This window comes from Lycorma delicatula, chromosome 8, assembly GCF_047948215.1.
Source record: "Lycorma delicatula isolate Av1 chromosome 8, ASM4794821v1, whole genome shotgun sequence".
NCBI classification, from domain to species: domain Eukaryota; kingdom Metazoa; phylum Arthropoda; class Insecta; order Hemiptera; family Fulgoridae; genus Lycorma; species Lycorma delicatula.
Genome location: NC_134462.1, coordinates 109,555,625 through 109,570,617, shown reverse-complemented (window position 1 = coordinate 109,570,617; position 14,993 = coordinate 109,555,625). Strand labels below are relative to the sequence as shown.

At 38.5% G+C, this 14,993-nt stretch overlaps 1 protein-coding gene across 3 annotated transcripts in view; it reads left to right on the top strand.

The window, feature by feature from the left end:
* The window catches only part of LOC142328636 (phospholipase A1 member A-like), a 53,265-nt gene that overhangs the window by 9,291 nt on the left and 28,981 nt on the right, over positions 1-14,993 (top strand). For all 3 annotated transcript variants that reach the window (XM_075372495.1, XM_075372496.1, XM_075372494.1), the window contains exons 3-5: positions 281-401; positions 4,861-5,030; positions 13,832-14,074. In XM_075372495.1, coding sequence (XP_075228610.1) covers positions 281-401; positions 4,861-5,030; positions 13,832-14,074 — 534 coding nt within the window. The remainder of the gene's footprint in view (positions 1-280; positions 402-4,860; positions 5,031-13,831; positions 14,075-14,993) is intronic.

Genomic DNA, 14,993 nt, shown 5'->3' with positions numbered 1-14,993 from the left:
TAAAATTCAATCATTGGACGTTATTTTAGACCCGTGTACACAGGAAGCGTACTGAACTTTACATCAATGGTGATTAATTGAGTGTGTATAGGTGTATAGGTCAGTGAGTTTTGGAATGTTACTAGTTAAAGATAGAAACTACAAGTTTGCAGTACCTGTTGCTTTATGCAACATTTTTCTTTCCCGTTACGTTCTATTGTGTATTACATTTCAGCCACTTTCTTAATTTATTGATGAAATGATTTCATTAATTTTTACATTGTTTTCAATTTTATTTCAGATAAATCATCAAATGTTTACTTGGACATTTTTTTTCCAAAAGTAAAAGAATCTTGCCTGTTTACACCAATACGTAGAGATGATACGATTAATTATGATGCTGAGGATGCTGATTTAGAAATGTATGGTGAAGTTGTATTTCAGTTCTAAATTTGTTTTCTTTTTCAATAGTAGTTGATTGGTTTATTTAGTATTCTACAATTTTTTATTCGGTGCTAATTGTTTTTTATTCACAGTGTTCCAGAACAAACAAAATATAACACAACACATTAAAACAGTTATTTTCAACTGATCTAAGTTGATCAACTTGGATGTATAAAAACATTTAGGTAATAAATCAATTATGTGTAGGGAAAAAATTCAGGGTTTACAAATTAACAAAAATAATGAATGAATTCAGTTTATTTTTTTAGCTGGTTTACAGTATGAATAGATGTTAAGTACTGATTATAGAAATATAAGGATTTACAGCCAAAAATGTTAACAAAGAAGAACCAGACAGAAGAGAAATTTGAAAAAAACTGGCACGACATGGCTGGTGAGATAGCGGGCAGGCGTGAGGCTGATTTCATCGTAACGACTGAGCTCAATAGGTACATTGTCGCAAGAAACGAGTGGTGTGCAGACAAGAGAGGTGATGTAGCTATCCGAGACATTAATGGACGGGTCGCTTGGCAATTCCTGGAAAGGAGGGATGGCATTGTGTCGTTGGAGTTGGTAGATCCGATGTTAATTGAAGCCTATGGCTTCCCGAATTGTGTGCTGGCCGAGTATCATGGTTCATAGATGATCTCCATGAGGTGATAACTAGATCGACTAAGAAGACGATACTGCTGAGAAACTTCAATTGTAAATCGTGGCAGTAGGTAGTGGATACAGTAATCGCAGAGGTGAGTTACTAGAACCAGACAGAAGAGAAATTTGAAAAAAACTGGCACGACATGACTGGTGAGATAGCGGGCAGGCGTGAGGCTGATTTCATCGTAACGACTGAGCTCAATAGGTACATTGTCGCAAGAAACGAGTGGTGTGCAGACAAGAGAGGTGATGTAGCTATCCGAGACATTAATGGACGGGTCGCTTGGCAATTCCTGGAAAGGAGGGATGGCATTGTGTCGTTGGAGTTGGTAGATCCGATGTTAATTGAAGCCTATGGCTTCCCGAATTGTGTGCTGGCCGAGTATCATGGTTCATAGATGATCTCCATGAGGTGATAACTAGATCGACTAAGAAGACGATACTGCTGAGAAACTTCAATTGTAAATCGTGGCAGTAGGTAGTGGATACAGTAATCGCAGAGGTGAGTTACTAACGAACTTGATGGTAGTCAGTGGTTTAAATTATGTAAATGAGACCACCCCCACGTTCGAGGCTAAGGGTCATGCTTCAGTCCTATATTTCACTATGCTGTACGGCAGATAGGACCTGCACCAGTGTGATTGGTATGTATTCCAGGACGACTCTGCCAGTGATCATCTTACAACCTGGCTGGAGATTAGAGACAGATCGTTTAGACTGCTCCAGACTAACTTACATACAAGTCCAAACAGTATCCACAAACGTGGTCAGAGCTGTCAGTGATGGAATTCAGTTGACTCCTGAGGCCCTGCCGGCCACTATAAGACAAGAAATAAGCAAAATCCCTGTTGGACGGGGAACATACAGGTCGGCCTACTAGTGATCCCAGCGGATTGACCAGCTGCGCCAGGATATGCAGCGGAACACGCAGCGCCTCATTGTAATACAGCGTTACAAAGTGAGCAGAAAGATATTCAATTATGAAATCAAGATAGAGAAACGCAGGAAGTGGTTGGACTTTTGTGCACACCTGGATTGCGATCCCTGGGAGCAGGCGTATCGTATAGTAACGAAGAAACTAGGAAGACACCTGCCAATGCTTATGGAGGAGAGTGCAATAAGAGAGGTCGAGAAATGTTTTCCCTGTCGAGAACAAGACATAGACAGACTACAGGACTCTGAGGCACGCAGATTCATGATGGATGAGGTGACCTGGGCAATCGGTAGAATGGGTGACAAACGGAGTCGTGGACCTTATCGGATTCCTCACTGATTCTCAATAGCCTTATAGACAGATCCCGTGGAAGATCGCGGAAGTGGTTAATAGGGGTCAGGAGAGTGGCTCCTTCCCAGTTTGCTGGAAGAAGGAATGGATGGCCTTCCTACCCAAGGATGGATCAGCTGGTCGTCCTATTTGCCTGTTAAATACCATGGTTAAAGCGATGGAAAGGATGCTGGCAGTAAGAATAATTGATGAATTAAAAGCTGGGTGGGTATTCACCCAAACCAATATGGCTTCTGTGAGGTGAAATCGACCAGCTAGGCGATCTCAAGAGTAATAAACTGCGCTGCAAGAGAAAGAGAGACGGCACATGGAGAACGAGGAATATGCCGACGATGATTTTGCTAGATGTAAAGAATGAATTCGGTACCATTCCGAGGAGATCAATTGTGGAGTCATTGAAAGAGAAAGGCATTAGTAATTACCTGTGCAGGCAGGTGGTAGATTATCTAAAGGTCAGGTGAGCCACAACTGGTAAACAAGGTGACTACCGGTTTCAGTTATTTGGAGATGTTCCGCAGGGGTCGGTGCTGGGGTCCCTGCTTTGGAACGTGGTTTATGACGGTGTGTTGAATCTCCGTCTGCCAGCACGGACGGAGACCATTGCATACGCCGATGACCTTGCGGTCCTTGTCAGCGGAAGGACGGAAGATGAAATACAGGCAATGGGCAATTCTGCATTACCTTAATTGACAAGTGGTTGCAAACACATGGGCTAAAACTGACTGTTAACAAATTTGAATTCTAACCCTAACTGGGAGACGCAAGGTGGGGTCAATACAACCGAGAATCGGTGATCAGCTGTTACATCAGAGGGTTAAGGTCAAATACCTTGGCGTAATAATATATTTTGCAGATTCGGTAAACACATCACAGAAGTCTGTAATAAGGCGGAAAGGTCAGCGAATGCCTTAATTACACTTATGTCTTCGCGGGCTGCTCCTGGCTCGGCGTAACGAAGAGTAATTATGTCGGCCGTAGCCTCAGTTCTTCTGTAAGCGGCACCGGTCTGGGACAGGAATTAACATCCAGCGAAATCTGGACAGGCTTCGAGGATCCACCGGAGAACATTACTAGGAGTTGTAACGAGTTTCAGGACACTTTCATACGATGTGTTCTTTCTGGTGTTCTCCCGGTGGACTTGCTCATCAAGGAAAAAACGGAGCGGTTTGCGAGAGTGAGTAAGGCGGGCGGCAGATTGCCTGTTGTTTGCGGCATCCAGAAGCGGAGGTCGTAATACCTTGGTGATCCAGAAGAGACCTCGATGGGTGAATGTCCGATGGGCGGACACTGCTGATGGGGGATGGTCAGTCATCGCCGCGTCACATTAGGTCAACCGAGGCAACGTCTTTTAGGCGGTAACCGGTTGCCCTAGTGTGGTTAAAAAAGGATTAAAAAAAAAGATTGTTTGTTGTTATTCGACGATGGAGTGAGAGCTGGGGCTAATGTTAAAGCAAGCTGGCCCAGAAAACATATCCCTGATCTGCGGTAATGGCTCTTTAGGGAACAAGGTGAATTTAATTACCATCTGACGTTGGTAATGTCTGGACATGGAAATTTTGACGGGTACCTGTATAGAATAGGCGGAAGGGAACTGCCGACTGTCACAAGCAAGATTTAGTGGAGAACACCGTGTTCCATTACCAGAAATGGCAAAACTATCGGGTCAGAACGGGAGTCGTTGACCTAACACCAGAAGAACTATTAGATTATTTGTTGGCTTCAGCGGCAAAGTAGAGAGCCGTCGTCGGTTTGGTGAGGACGATTTTGAGGGAGAAAGATGACAAAGGACGTCGAAGGGGATTTTAGTTTAGGGCAGGGCGGACAGCCCCGGCTAGGAGGACCGGCATGCTGAGGTGTGTCGGCTCCTATGATCAGCCTGGGACTCCTGGGGTCTGTCGGCTGGAGAATGAAAAGACCAAGTCCCGGCTTCTGAGTGCGGCCCGGGAACGAGATAATCGGTCCCGGTTCCGCCCGCCTTAGTAGTTAGAAGCAGGCGAGAAAATGTACAAACAGAGTCCTGGTCCTTGTGGGGGGGGGGGGCAGAAACGACTTAGTCGGGCGTGGTGAACCCCTCCCTGATGATCTGAGGCAGGTGTTGATCACAAAAGATCCAATCGGCTAGCCGAACTGAAAAATAAATAATAAACCAGCAAAATGATAAATCAACTAATTTTATCACACTTGTCTACAATGAATTTGTAAACAAATGATTTAATTATAAAAAATTTAATGATTTGATAAAAAAAAATCCAAAATTATGTCATATATTTGTTAAATAAATAAAATTACTTTTCATATATTTGCAAAAAACTATTTTTTCATGTATTTTTTTAAACAAAAAATTATGTGTATATTTATTTAATTGTTATGAGAAATAACTGATAAAATTTAATGGTATAAATTATATGTTATGTATTTTTTTCAAAACAGTATTGTCAAAAATTTAGCAGCAAACTTATTTGAGCACAAAATTAATACTGATATTTTATTATTAACAGTGAAAACGAAGGGAAGGAGGATAAAATACATCCTGATGATCGTGTACTTCTTTCTGAATGTGAAAATCTTGTACAGAAAATAAACTTTAAAATCGGTGCTCGAACTGTCTTGATATTACCAGGAATAGGCGGTACACCTGATAGATCATCAATTCAGGTTATCATAAAAGGTAAAAAAGATTCTCTTAAAAGGTCTGATTTCACCGACTGATTCTTTCTTTTCTCACATTCTCTTTTTTTCAGTTTTTATTTATAAAATTTGCATTATTTAATTTTATAACAAATTATATAACAGTAAATAAGAAAACATATCATATAATAATAAATTTTAATTATAATTTTTATATATTTTCTTTATTTCTTCTCATTTAATTAGTGCAGTGTATTAAATTACCAAAATTATAAAACAACAAAGACGTGAAAATCTTATTCTTTTGAGTCATAAGTGTTAACCTTTGAAAAATTAATTAAATTACTATTATTGTTTATGTTATATCTTTTTCTAAATACATTAAAAGAGCTTTGTGTATAAAAAACTACACATGTTTTTATATACACAAAGCTTCTCCAAGCTTTGTGTGTATGAAAAGTAGATATTTAGAGAGTTTTCATACATCTTCCGTAATCATTCTGGGGTTTGTAATGCTCTTCACCAAGAATAATTATTATTGTAGTAATATATTTTTAATATATTCTTATTTATTAATTTGTAATAATAGTTTTTCTTTGAGTTTTTTTAATAATAAAATGATTCTTATTTCGGATAAAAATTATAATACAACTTTTTCCTGCTGTGTTTGGATCTATTTTTTTTTGTTAAATCTAATTTCTTAAACCCTTTTTCATATTCAGTTGATGTTACTTTCCTACAACTGAATTGACTGCAAATTTTATTACCAAGATTTATTTGCTTACTGGCAGTGTAACAACATAATGTTACGTCAAAGTTATTGAACCTCTTTTACTCAAAAAATCCAAAAATAAAACTGAAAAAATAAAGATCTACAGGGTTTTTAAGATCAGAATTATCAATTTATCCCATAATTTATATTCCAAGAATTTCAAAGTGGCTTCACTATACATTGGAGCAAATATTAGGTAAAGTTTCTCACAGCTACAACTCAAAAACATTTCCGCCCACAGAAGTCATATTAGTTTGGGTAAATACCCATCCCAGCATTAAATTCATAGATTATTCTTACTGCCAGCATCCTTTCCACCGCATTACCCATGGTATTTAACAAGCAAATAGGACAATACTTTGCTGGTCGACCAGCTGATCCATCCTTGGGCAGGAAGGCCACCCATTCCTTCTTCCAGCAAACTGGGAAGGAGCCACTCTCCAGACCCCTATTAACCACATCCGCGATCTTCCACGGGATCCGTCTCACAAGGCTATTGAGAATCAGTGAGGAATCCCATAAGGTTCAGGACTTCGTTTGTCACCCGTAGACTGGGTGACAAACGAAGTGCAGCGCAGTTTATTACTCTTGAGATCGCCTAGCTGGTCGATTTCACCTCACAGAAGCCATATTGGTTTGGGTGAATACCCACCCAGCTTTTAATTCATCAATTATTCTTACTGCCAGCATCCTTTCCATCGCTTTAACCATGGTATTTAACAGGCAAATAGGACGACCAGCTGATCCATCCTTGGGTAGGAAGGCCATCCATTCCTTCTTCCAGCAAACTGGGAAGGAGCCACTCTCCTGACCCCTATTAACCACTTCCGCGATCTTCCACGGGATCTGTCTATAAGGCTATTGAGAATCAGTGAGGAATCCGATAAGGTCCACGACTCCGTTTGTCACCCATTCTACCGATTGCCCAGGTCACCTCATCCATCATGAATCTGCGTGCCTCAGAGTCCTGTAGTCTGTCTATGTCTTGTTCTCGACAGGGAAAACATTTCTCGACCTCTCTTATTGCACTCTCCTCCATAAGCATTGGCAGGTGTCTTCCTAGTTTCTTCGTTACTATACGATACGCCTGCTCCCAGGGATCGCAATCCAGGTGTGCACAAAAGTCCAACCACTTCCTGCGTTTCTCTGTCTTGATTTCATAATTGAATATCTTTCTGCTCACTTTGTAACGCTGTATTACAATGAGGCACTCTTCCCCACCTGATCTTCTTAGGCGCTGCGTAGTCCGTCTGTTCCGCAGCATATCCTGGCTCAGCTGGCCAATCCGCAGGGATCACCAGTAGGGCGACCTACTCCCTGTCCAACAGGGATCTTGCTTATTTCTTGTCTTATAGTGGCCTGCAAGGCCTCAGTAGTCAACTAAATTCCATCACTGACAGCCTGGCCACATTTGTGGATACTGTTTGAACTTGTCTGCCAGCCTTAGGAGTCTTGCCAGACTTGTCAGCCTTGGGAGCATTTCCGATCTCTTCTTCTAAACGATCTATCTCTAATCTCCAGCCAGGTTGCCAGATGATACCTGGCAAAGTCATCCCGGAATAAACACCAATCACACTGGTGCAGGTCTCATCTTCCTTCCAGGATAGTTAAATCTAGGACTGAAGCGTGACCCCTAAAGTCGAACGTGGGGGTGGTGTCATTTACACAATTTAAACTATTGACTACCATCAAGTCCGTCACTAACTCACCCCTACAATTAGTGTATCCACTAGCTGCTGCTACTGATTTACAATTGAATTCACCCAGCAGTATTGTCCTCTTAGTTGATCTAGTTATTACCTCATGGAGATCATCTATGAAGGTCTGATACTCGGCCAGCGGACAGTTCGGGGAGGCATAGGTTCCAATTACCACCGCATCCACCAACTCCACCGACACAATATCATCCCTCCTTTCCAGGAATTGCCAAGCGATCCCTCCGTTAATGTCTCGGATAGCTACATCAACTCTTGTGTCTGTACACCAGTCGTTTCCTGCGACAACATACCAATTGTGCTCAGTCGCCACGACGAAATCAGCCCCGAGCCTGCCCGCTACTCACCAGCAAAATCGTGAGATAGCGAACTTCTATTGGAATTCGTTAACAGGTTTCTAGTCATGTTTGTTGTATTTGCAATCCAAGCTTCCTAGGGCCTATGCTATAGCGTCTTTTATCTCTTGTTCTGTGGCGTTTGATTCCATGACTTTAATATGTACCACAATATGTCTCCCACTTCGTGTTTTGAAGTCAATCTGTAATTCAGCAACCTTGTTACGTAACGTTGATGTAAGTTTCTCCGCATTCTGCGTACCCTGAACCTGAATGTGCAGTTCATCATTATTGATGAACTGCGATATAACTTCTCCCGCCTCCTCTCGGGAAATTGTGGACTTCATGGTGTTGATTAAGTCGGCGTACGCCCTCCCTGCCGCTTTCACAACAACGATCCTACTCTCAATCGCAGGGTGAGAGGCCCTGTTTACAATTGCCAATCTTGAGACCACTGTTTGTCAGGTGGACCATCTTATTGTGGGCCAACCACCTTCATCGGTTTCTCTTGTCCTTTGTGCAAGTATATTAACATCTTTCTAATCTAGGAACCGACTCCACCACCAGGCAAAATAAAAGGCAAAGACTTAGAGCTACGCATGATTCCCCTAACTGAATTCAGGAGTAACAAAAGAGAACTTTGTTCCCCCTCCGCTGAATTATAATATGCTCAATAACTGCACTTCTGTACATCCACTTTGTCCGTTCCTAGTATAATTAACATGTCACGTTCAATGTCATCAGGCTTGATCGACGAGTCCGCACCCTGACATCGGGCCACGTCTCTAAAGGAACATCTATCACCAGTTTCTGCTGCCAAATCATTTATCTGCTTGACCCGATTGATAATCTCAGCCGGCTATCTCTAAGGGATGAAGTTCACAAGCTCATCGTCAGTTACTTCCTGCTGTAAAATGTCGTTGACATTGACATTTTTTGGCTCCTCTGTCTGTGTAGCCTACATTATTGTCGTTATCGGTGGTGATGTTTCCGACAGGGCCTTAAGCCCATTAAATATCTTTGACAACGCCTTCTCGTGCTGCCCTATAAACCTGGGCGAGCCAGACCCAAGTTTCTCTTTTAACGCCAGCATTACTAGCCCAAACTGGTGGGTAAGATCTCCCCAAAAAAATCAAATGAAAATTGGGGGGGTCAAAATTTGGAAAGGGCTCAAAGAATGAGGATGGACGAGACTCGTCCAGAACTGGAAGGATTTCGAAGTCGGAGGAAGGGTTCACAAGATATGGATGTTTAAAGATTACCCCTTATACCTGTAGCACTTAGAATAATTCACAGTACTCACCGAAAACAAGGAAACTTTTATAAGTCCTTGTTTACCAGTTGTTTTGCGAAGTGATCTACGTGAATTCGCCTCTCCAAAGACTTAGAAAAATTCTCTTCAAATATGTAGGTTATGTAGACCTCTTCTCGATGCTCACTTATGGGAATAAAACTGTTCTATGAAAAAATGTAAAAAACTGAATTAATTCACGACCAAAACTCATAAAATTTTACAAACACGTCCATAACTCACTAACCAACAATACTTATATTCACGAGTCAATAAAAAAAAACACCAATAACCGTTCAAAAAAACACTTTAATCGCAGAGCGAAAATACACATGTCAACTCGGTGCGGAATCTCCAACTCAACTACATCCCGATGCCTGAAGTAACTTTACATCACTCGCAGTTCAGTATCAGTGCACTGTCTCCATTGTAACTGATACAGAAGGCCACCACAGGTTATTAAACGTATTGTAGATGTCGAGTTGTGGACTGCACGGTGTGTTGACGTGTCTATCTGAGCTCCGCGTTTTTAGTTGTTTTGGATTGGTTTTTTGGCTTTTGTGTTGGACTGGTGCACTAGACAAGGAATACGGACTATAATTTTCGAGTTATTTGGTTGCGGACTTATCAAGTTTTTTGAGTTTTTTGTTCTCATTAGTGAGTTCATTATTTTTGTACTTATTTCTCGCTAAATTTTTATTATTATAGTGAGTGAGAGTGATAGTGAGGTATATTACTAACGAAGAGACTACTAGTGTGTACTAAAGTGAGTAATTTTTACTGTATAATAGTTTTTTACAAGTTTTTTCGAGGTTAGAATAAAGGCTATTTTAGCTAAATTATTCTAAGTTATAAGACAGGCCTGTACGAGTTTGTTTTTAATAGTAAACAAGAACTTTGAAAAATGTTCGTATAATTCTTACTGTAAGAGTAAAATTTTCAAAGTCCTCAGACTAGCCGTTTACTAGGGAATTCAACTTTCTCTAATAACTTTTGACCCACTCGTCCTATATCCAATATACCCGGTTATAAATCCATCCCAAAAACTTCCCTACCCTTTGACCCCCCAAAACTTTTGACCCGATTTTTGGGTCGATACATTTTACCACTCCCCTACACCCAAAATGTTTTGGGGCTCCCATCCCCGAGTGGGTACTCGTTGGACGCGGGATTGTACCCTTAGTCCAACCGTGACATTATGAGGCGCAGAGGATCGCTCCCCTTAGAGGGAACAGCTGCCCAAAGTAACAGCAAGCAGAGAATGGTACCCATCAAGAAATTAGATGTTAAATGCAAGAAAAGACCACGCCAAGGGTCCTCAGAGGAGGAGAAGGAGCACACTGACACCTTGGGAAGTCTGGTTTATCGTCTGGGAATGGTCACGGTTTCATTGAAACAGCATATGGGGCCGGGCCTCGGTAAATATATCAGTACTCATGAACAGGAGTTGAGGGCAGTTTATGAGGGCCTGAATGCACTGGTTGACAAGTCGTCCTCTGTAAATAAAGTGACACAGGCCACTCAAACGGACCTGCTAGCCACGGAGGACAACATGGAACAAATTCTTATCAAGGAGCTAGAAGATGAGGAGCTGTTAGGGCTCTTACAAAGAAGGTGGCCGAATAATCTGAGAAGTAAGATAAGTCTGGGGACGGAACTCCCTCCCGACAGGGAAATAACATGCAGTTTAAAAGACCTAAAGAAGACGGGAGAGCAAGAACAAGGCCCTAGATTTGCTGTAGGAGACATTATAAAAGACGAAGTCTCGGTTATTGGAGACAACACAACAGAGAAAAAGAGAAGCAAGTACAAAATATGCTACAACTCTGGTGTATTTGAGAGGGAGGCTCTCGCCAGACTTTTGAAGGCGGCTAGGAGAGTCGTAACACAAGCACCAGATGCTGCCTATGTCTTGCCTGTCTAAATAAGAAATCTAAATAAGAACTCTCAAAAGAGCTGAACCGGTGGGCCGACCTGCCATGCCGGACGTACAGCCGGTAGGTGGGGAGGCCCATTAGAGTCAAAAGACACTCCCCTGGGTCGCCACCCGACTTGTTGGTATTACGCCAATACCAACAAGTCCAAGTCGGTCCGGCCCAGGGGAGTTGAGAGAAGAAAAAAAAAAGATGTCCAGGAAAATTCTTAGGACATATTCTTCCTCGTTAGGCCTTACCACACATGACGCGAAGTATGGCGTCCTCGGCACCCTTTCCGGAACAAAACCCGCAAATTCTTTTTATATAAGTTATTTGAACATTCATAATGGTTCTACATAATTTTCTTTCAGTTGCAGAATGCATATAGTCTGCCTCCATTTGCATGTATCCCCATTTTATTTTACTCGGTTGAAAAGAGCTAGCTAACAGTTTCATTATGATTTTAGTGGACGTAGCCATCATTCCATAATATGGTTTTCTTTTCTTCACTATCTGGATGCTTTAATAAAAGTTTATTTACAGAACTAACTATAATTAAAGCAAATTCAGTAGCACTTAAACTGCCTTCACACTGATGCCATAAGTAAAAATTACCCTGCTTACATTTTATGTTAATGCTAGTTAAGTTATGAACAAGTAATTTCATTTTGTAACATTAAGATAATACATTAGATTTTGGAGACAAGACAGATTGCACACCTACAGAAAATATTTCATTTAGAGATTACTTGTCTCTGGATTTTTAATCTATTACTTCATTTTTGAATGAAATATATTCATTATAATCAGTTTTAAATATTTAGTTTCAAAGGCTACACAGGGATCACATTTGTCTTTTTGTGTTTTATACAGAGACATTATTTCTTCTCAAACATTTTCCTTGAACATTTTGTTCCTTTGCAAAATTTGTTTTTATATTTTTTGTACAGCTTAAAATTATGATTCCAATACAGGTTCTAAGTACGGCGTTGGTGAAGTCTAATGATAATAGTGAGTAGGTAATTTTGGAATATTGTTTAAAAGTGTATTAGCTGCTTTATAGATTAAATGCAGTTCGTTTGACAATTATCGTCGTGATTCTGATTCCATACCTCTTCTCCTTGTAGTTATTTTTTTAAACTCGATTTTTAATTAATGATCTCTTTTCCTTCCATGATTCCAGAAATTTTTAAATGTTTCTATTTTTCCATATGCCAAGGTTTACATCTGAAATATGAATTCTTATCTTGGCTATGTTTACAATCTCATCTAGATTTAATTTGCATTTTATTTTTATTTTTGTAAAAATCTTTTTCCTCTGTTTTTTTTTTTTTATTTTTTCTTATCAATTTCACTTCATTAAACTTTTTCACTGTTTTTTAGTCGTTATAAAGGAAATTACTTTTACATAACGTATTAAAAACAATATTTATGCATAACATAACATAATCAATAACAATAGTGAAGTGTATTTTTCAAAACTCACTTTGACGGAACTAACTATAAGGCACAATACATGCGATTGATGGCTGTTATTAATTTGTTATTTTTCCTGTCAAATCAAATCACTGTGGAGATATGTTTTTTACAAAAGGATAAATAACTTCTAAACCTTCCAGAATAGAGACACAAGTTTTGCTATTGTGTTCACTATAAAATTCTGTATTGGATAGAATAAAAAACCAATTTTTCAAAAAAAAGAGTTATTCAGTTTACAAAAGTTCAATGTCTAGCTAAATTTTCCGACTGTATGAAGTCATAGAATAGAACAGTTAATTAACATTTATGGTAGGTGTTATAATCATGTATGCTCTGAGGCAAGTCCATTTCACCATATCTCTGTAACCACTCTATAATTCCCAGTTAAATATTATAATTCCTAATTGCTCCTACTTTCTTGTAGATTATCTATAATTTTTAATGTTTGCCAGCCTCACTTTTATAATCACCAACTGTGCACGCTTGTACTGTTTTAATCAATCTTTCTTTTTTCTGATGTGTCACTGCCAGGTTGCTTTTATATTACAGATTATCTTAATAAAACTGTTCCTGTCTATTAAATGTATGTATACTGAACTCTTGTTTCAGATTATATTTTCTTTTCAAATTTGCAAATTATTGTCAACTTGTTTCATGTGTACCTGCACAATATTATCAACTAGTTCAACTTTTTCTCCCTAGCACAGACATGTATTGATTTGCTGCCTACAATTCGTGCAATTTCTATTTTCTTAACATTCATCGTTGTGTCATAATGTACTACTTAATCGAATCAATTGTTTTCTTTTGAGATCTTCCTATTTTACCTACATGTCTTAAAAAATTCATGTCATCCGTTTACCATATGCGATTTACATTCCTTCTCCTAACACTGAATCCTTCATTTTACAAATTATTTGATGGTATCTTTAACGTACATATTAAGCAAGGTTGTGGTTAAAGCATGCATTGCTTTCTATGTCAGAGACTATGTTGAAGCATCCTTATATTTTCATAGCTGTATTCAAATTTGGAAAGAAGTCTAATTAATCTTCAGTCTTTCCAATCTACTATCTTTGTCTTTTTGGTGTTTCCAGTAAGAGGATAGGAAGAGATGGAGAGTCTTATGTCTCAGACAGATCCATTTATCTGCTGTAATCTGTGTATGATTGTGTTGTGATTTACTCATTTAATTTACTTCCAAGTAATTTATTTATATATTTTTTATAAAAAATATATTGTAGTAGAATTCTTATCCAATATTATTAAGAGTTATTTTCTTTACTGTTGCTGCATATAACAAACATTAATATTTAATGTCTAATTTTTTCAGCTTATTTAAAAAGATGCGATCATTATGTAATAGTGCTGAACTGGATAAATATGACTGGCAGGTTAACTACACCTTATAAAAATGGCCGAATTATTGCTCACGAATTAGGAAAATGTTTTAATAGTTTAGAAAAAGAGGGCTATAACATTGCTGACAATTTGCATATTGTTGGTTTTAGTATTGGTGGACTTATGGCTGGTACTGTGGGGCATGACATGAAGAAAAAACCTCTCAGAATAACTGGTATGTGTTATTTAAAAAGAAATTAAACTGCTTAATTGATTAAAAGTCTGCATTTTTTTTTTCAACAGGAATGTGCATATTTATAGAGCATTCCTTTTTAGTGAATGATGAGATGAAGACCTTTCTGGAGATTGAATTCAGTTGCAGTTGAAAGTCAGCACGTTGATCTTAACAAAACTCCAGCCAATAATTCAGCTGCATTTCTATTCAGTTTATTGTAATTTCATTTAAATAGGCCAGTGCACTGTAAGGTGAGTTTACAGTGCACTGGCCTATTTAAATGTAATTTGAGTAATGATTCTTTGATTTCAATAACAAAAAATTATATATAAGATCTTTTCTGTACAATTTCCATTATTCTTTTTTTCTTTTTTTTTGAAACAAAGAAATTAAAGAAATGCATTCCTGTATTTAAATTGGGAAATGAGAATTTGAAATGATCCAAAAACCTAAAACAAGGCTTGATTTTAGTAAAGCTTCATTATTCTTTGACTTGTCTTAAGAAGCTTATTTTTCAAACATTAAATCTTAATAAATTTTTTAACTTTTTCTAAAACACCATACATCAAACCTCTTTTACTCATATTGCTTCCATATTGTGTATTTTTTGCTGTTGTAAAATGTTATAGTCCAGCTAAATATTTTTTGAAAATTTTTGTTTTGTAATTTTTTCTATATATATATTAGAAACTAGAAGATTTTTTTTGTTATGAGTGATTGATTTTCTTTCTTAAAGTAAATCATTTAGTAATTTCTAATCTGTGGGTTATCTGTAACTTTACTCCCAACCAACAAAATAACAAAATTCTTTCACTTACATAGCATCATCTTTTCCCCAGTTAAGAGATATAAGTTTTATTAACTGATTTCACTATAAGACTATTATTTTTACTAATAATGATTATGTTTTGATTAGGGG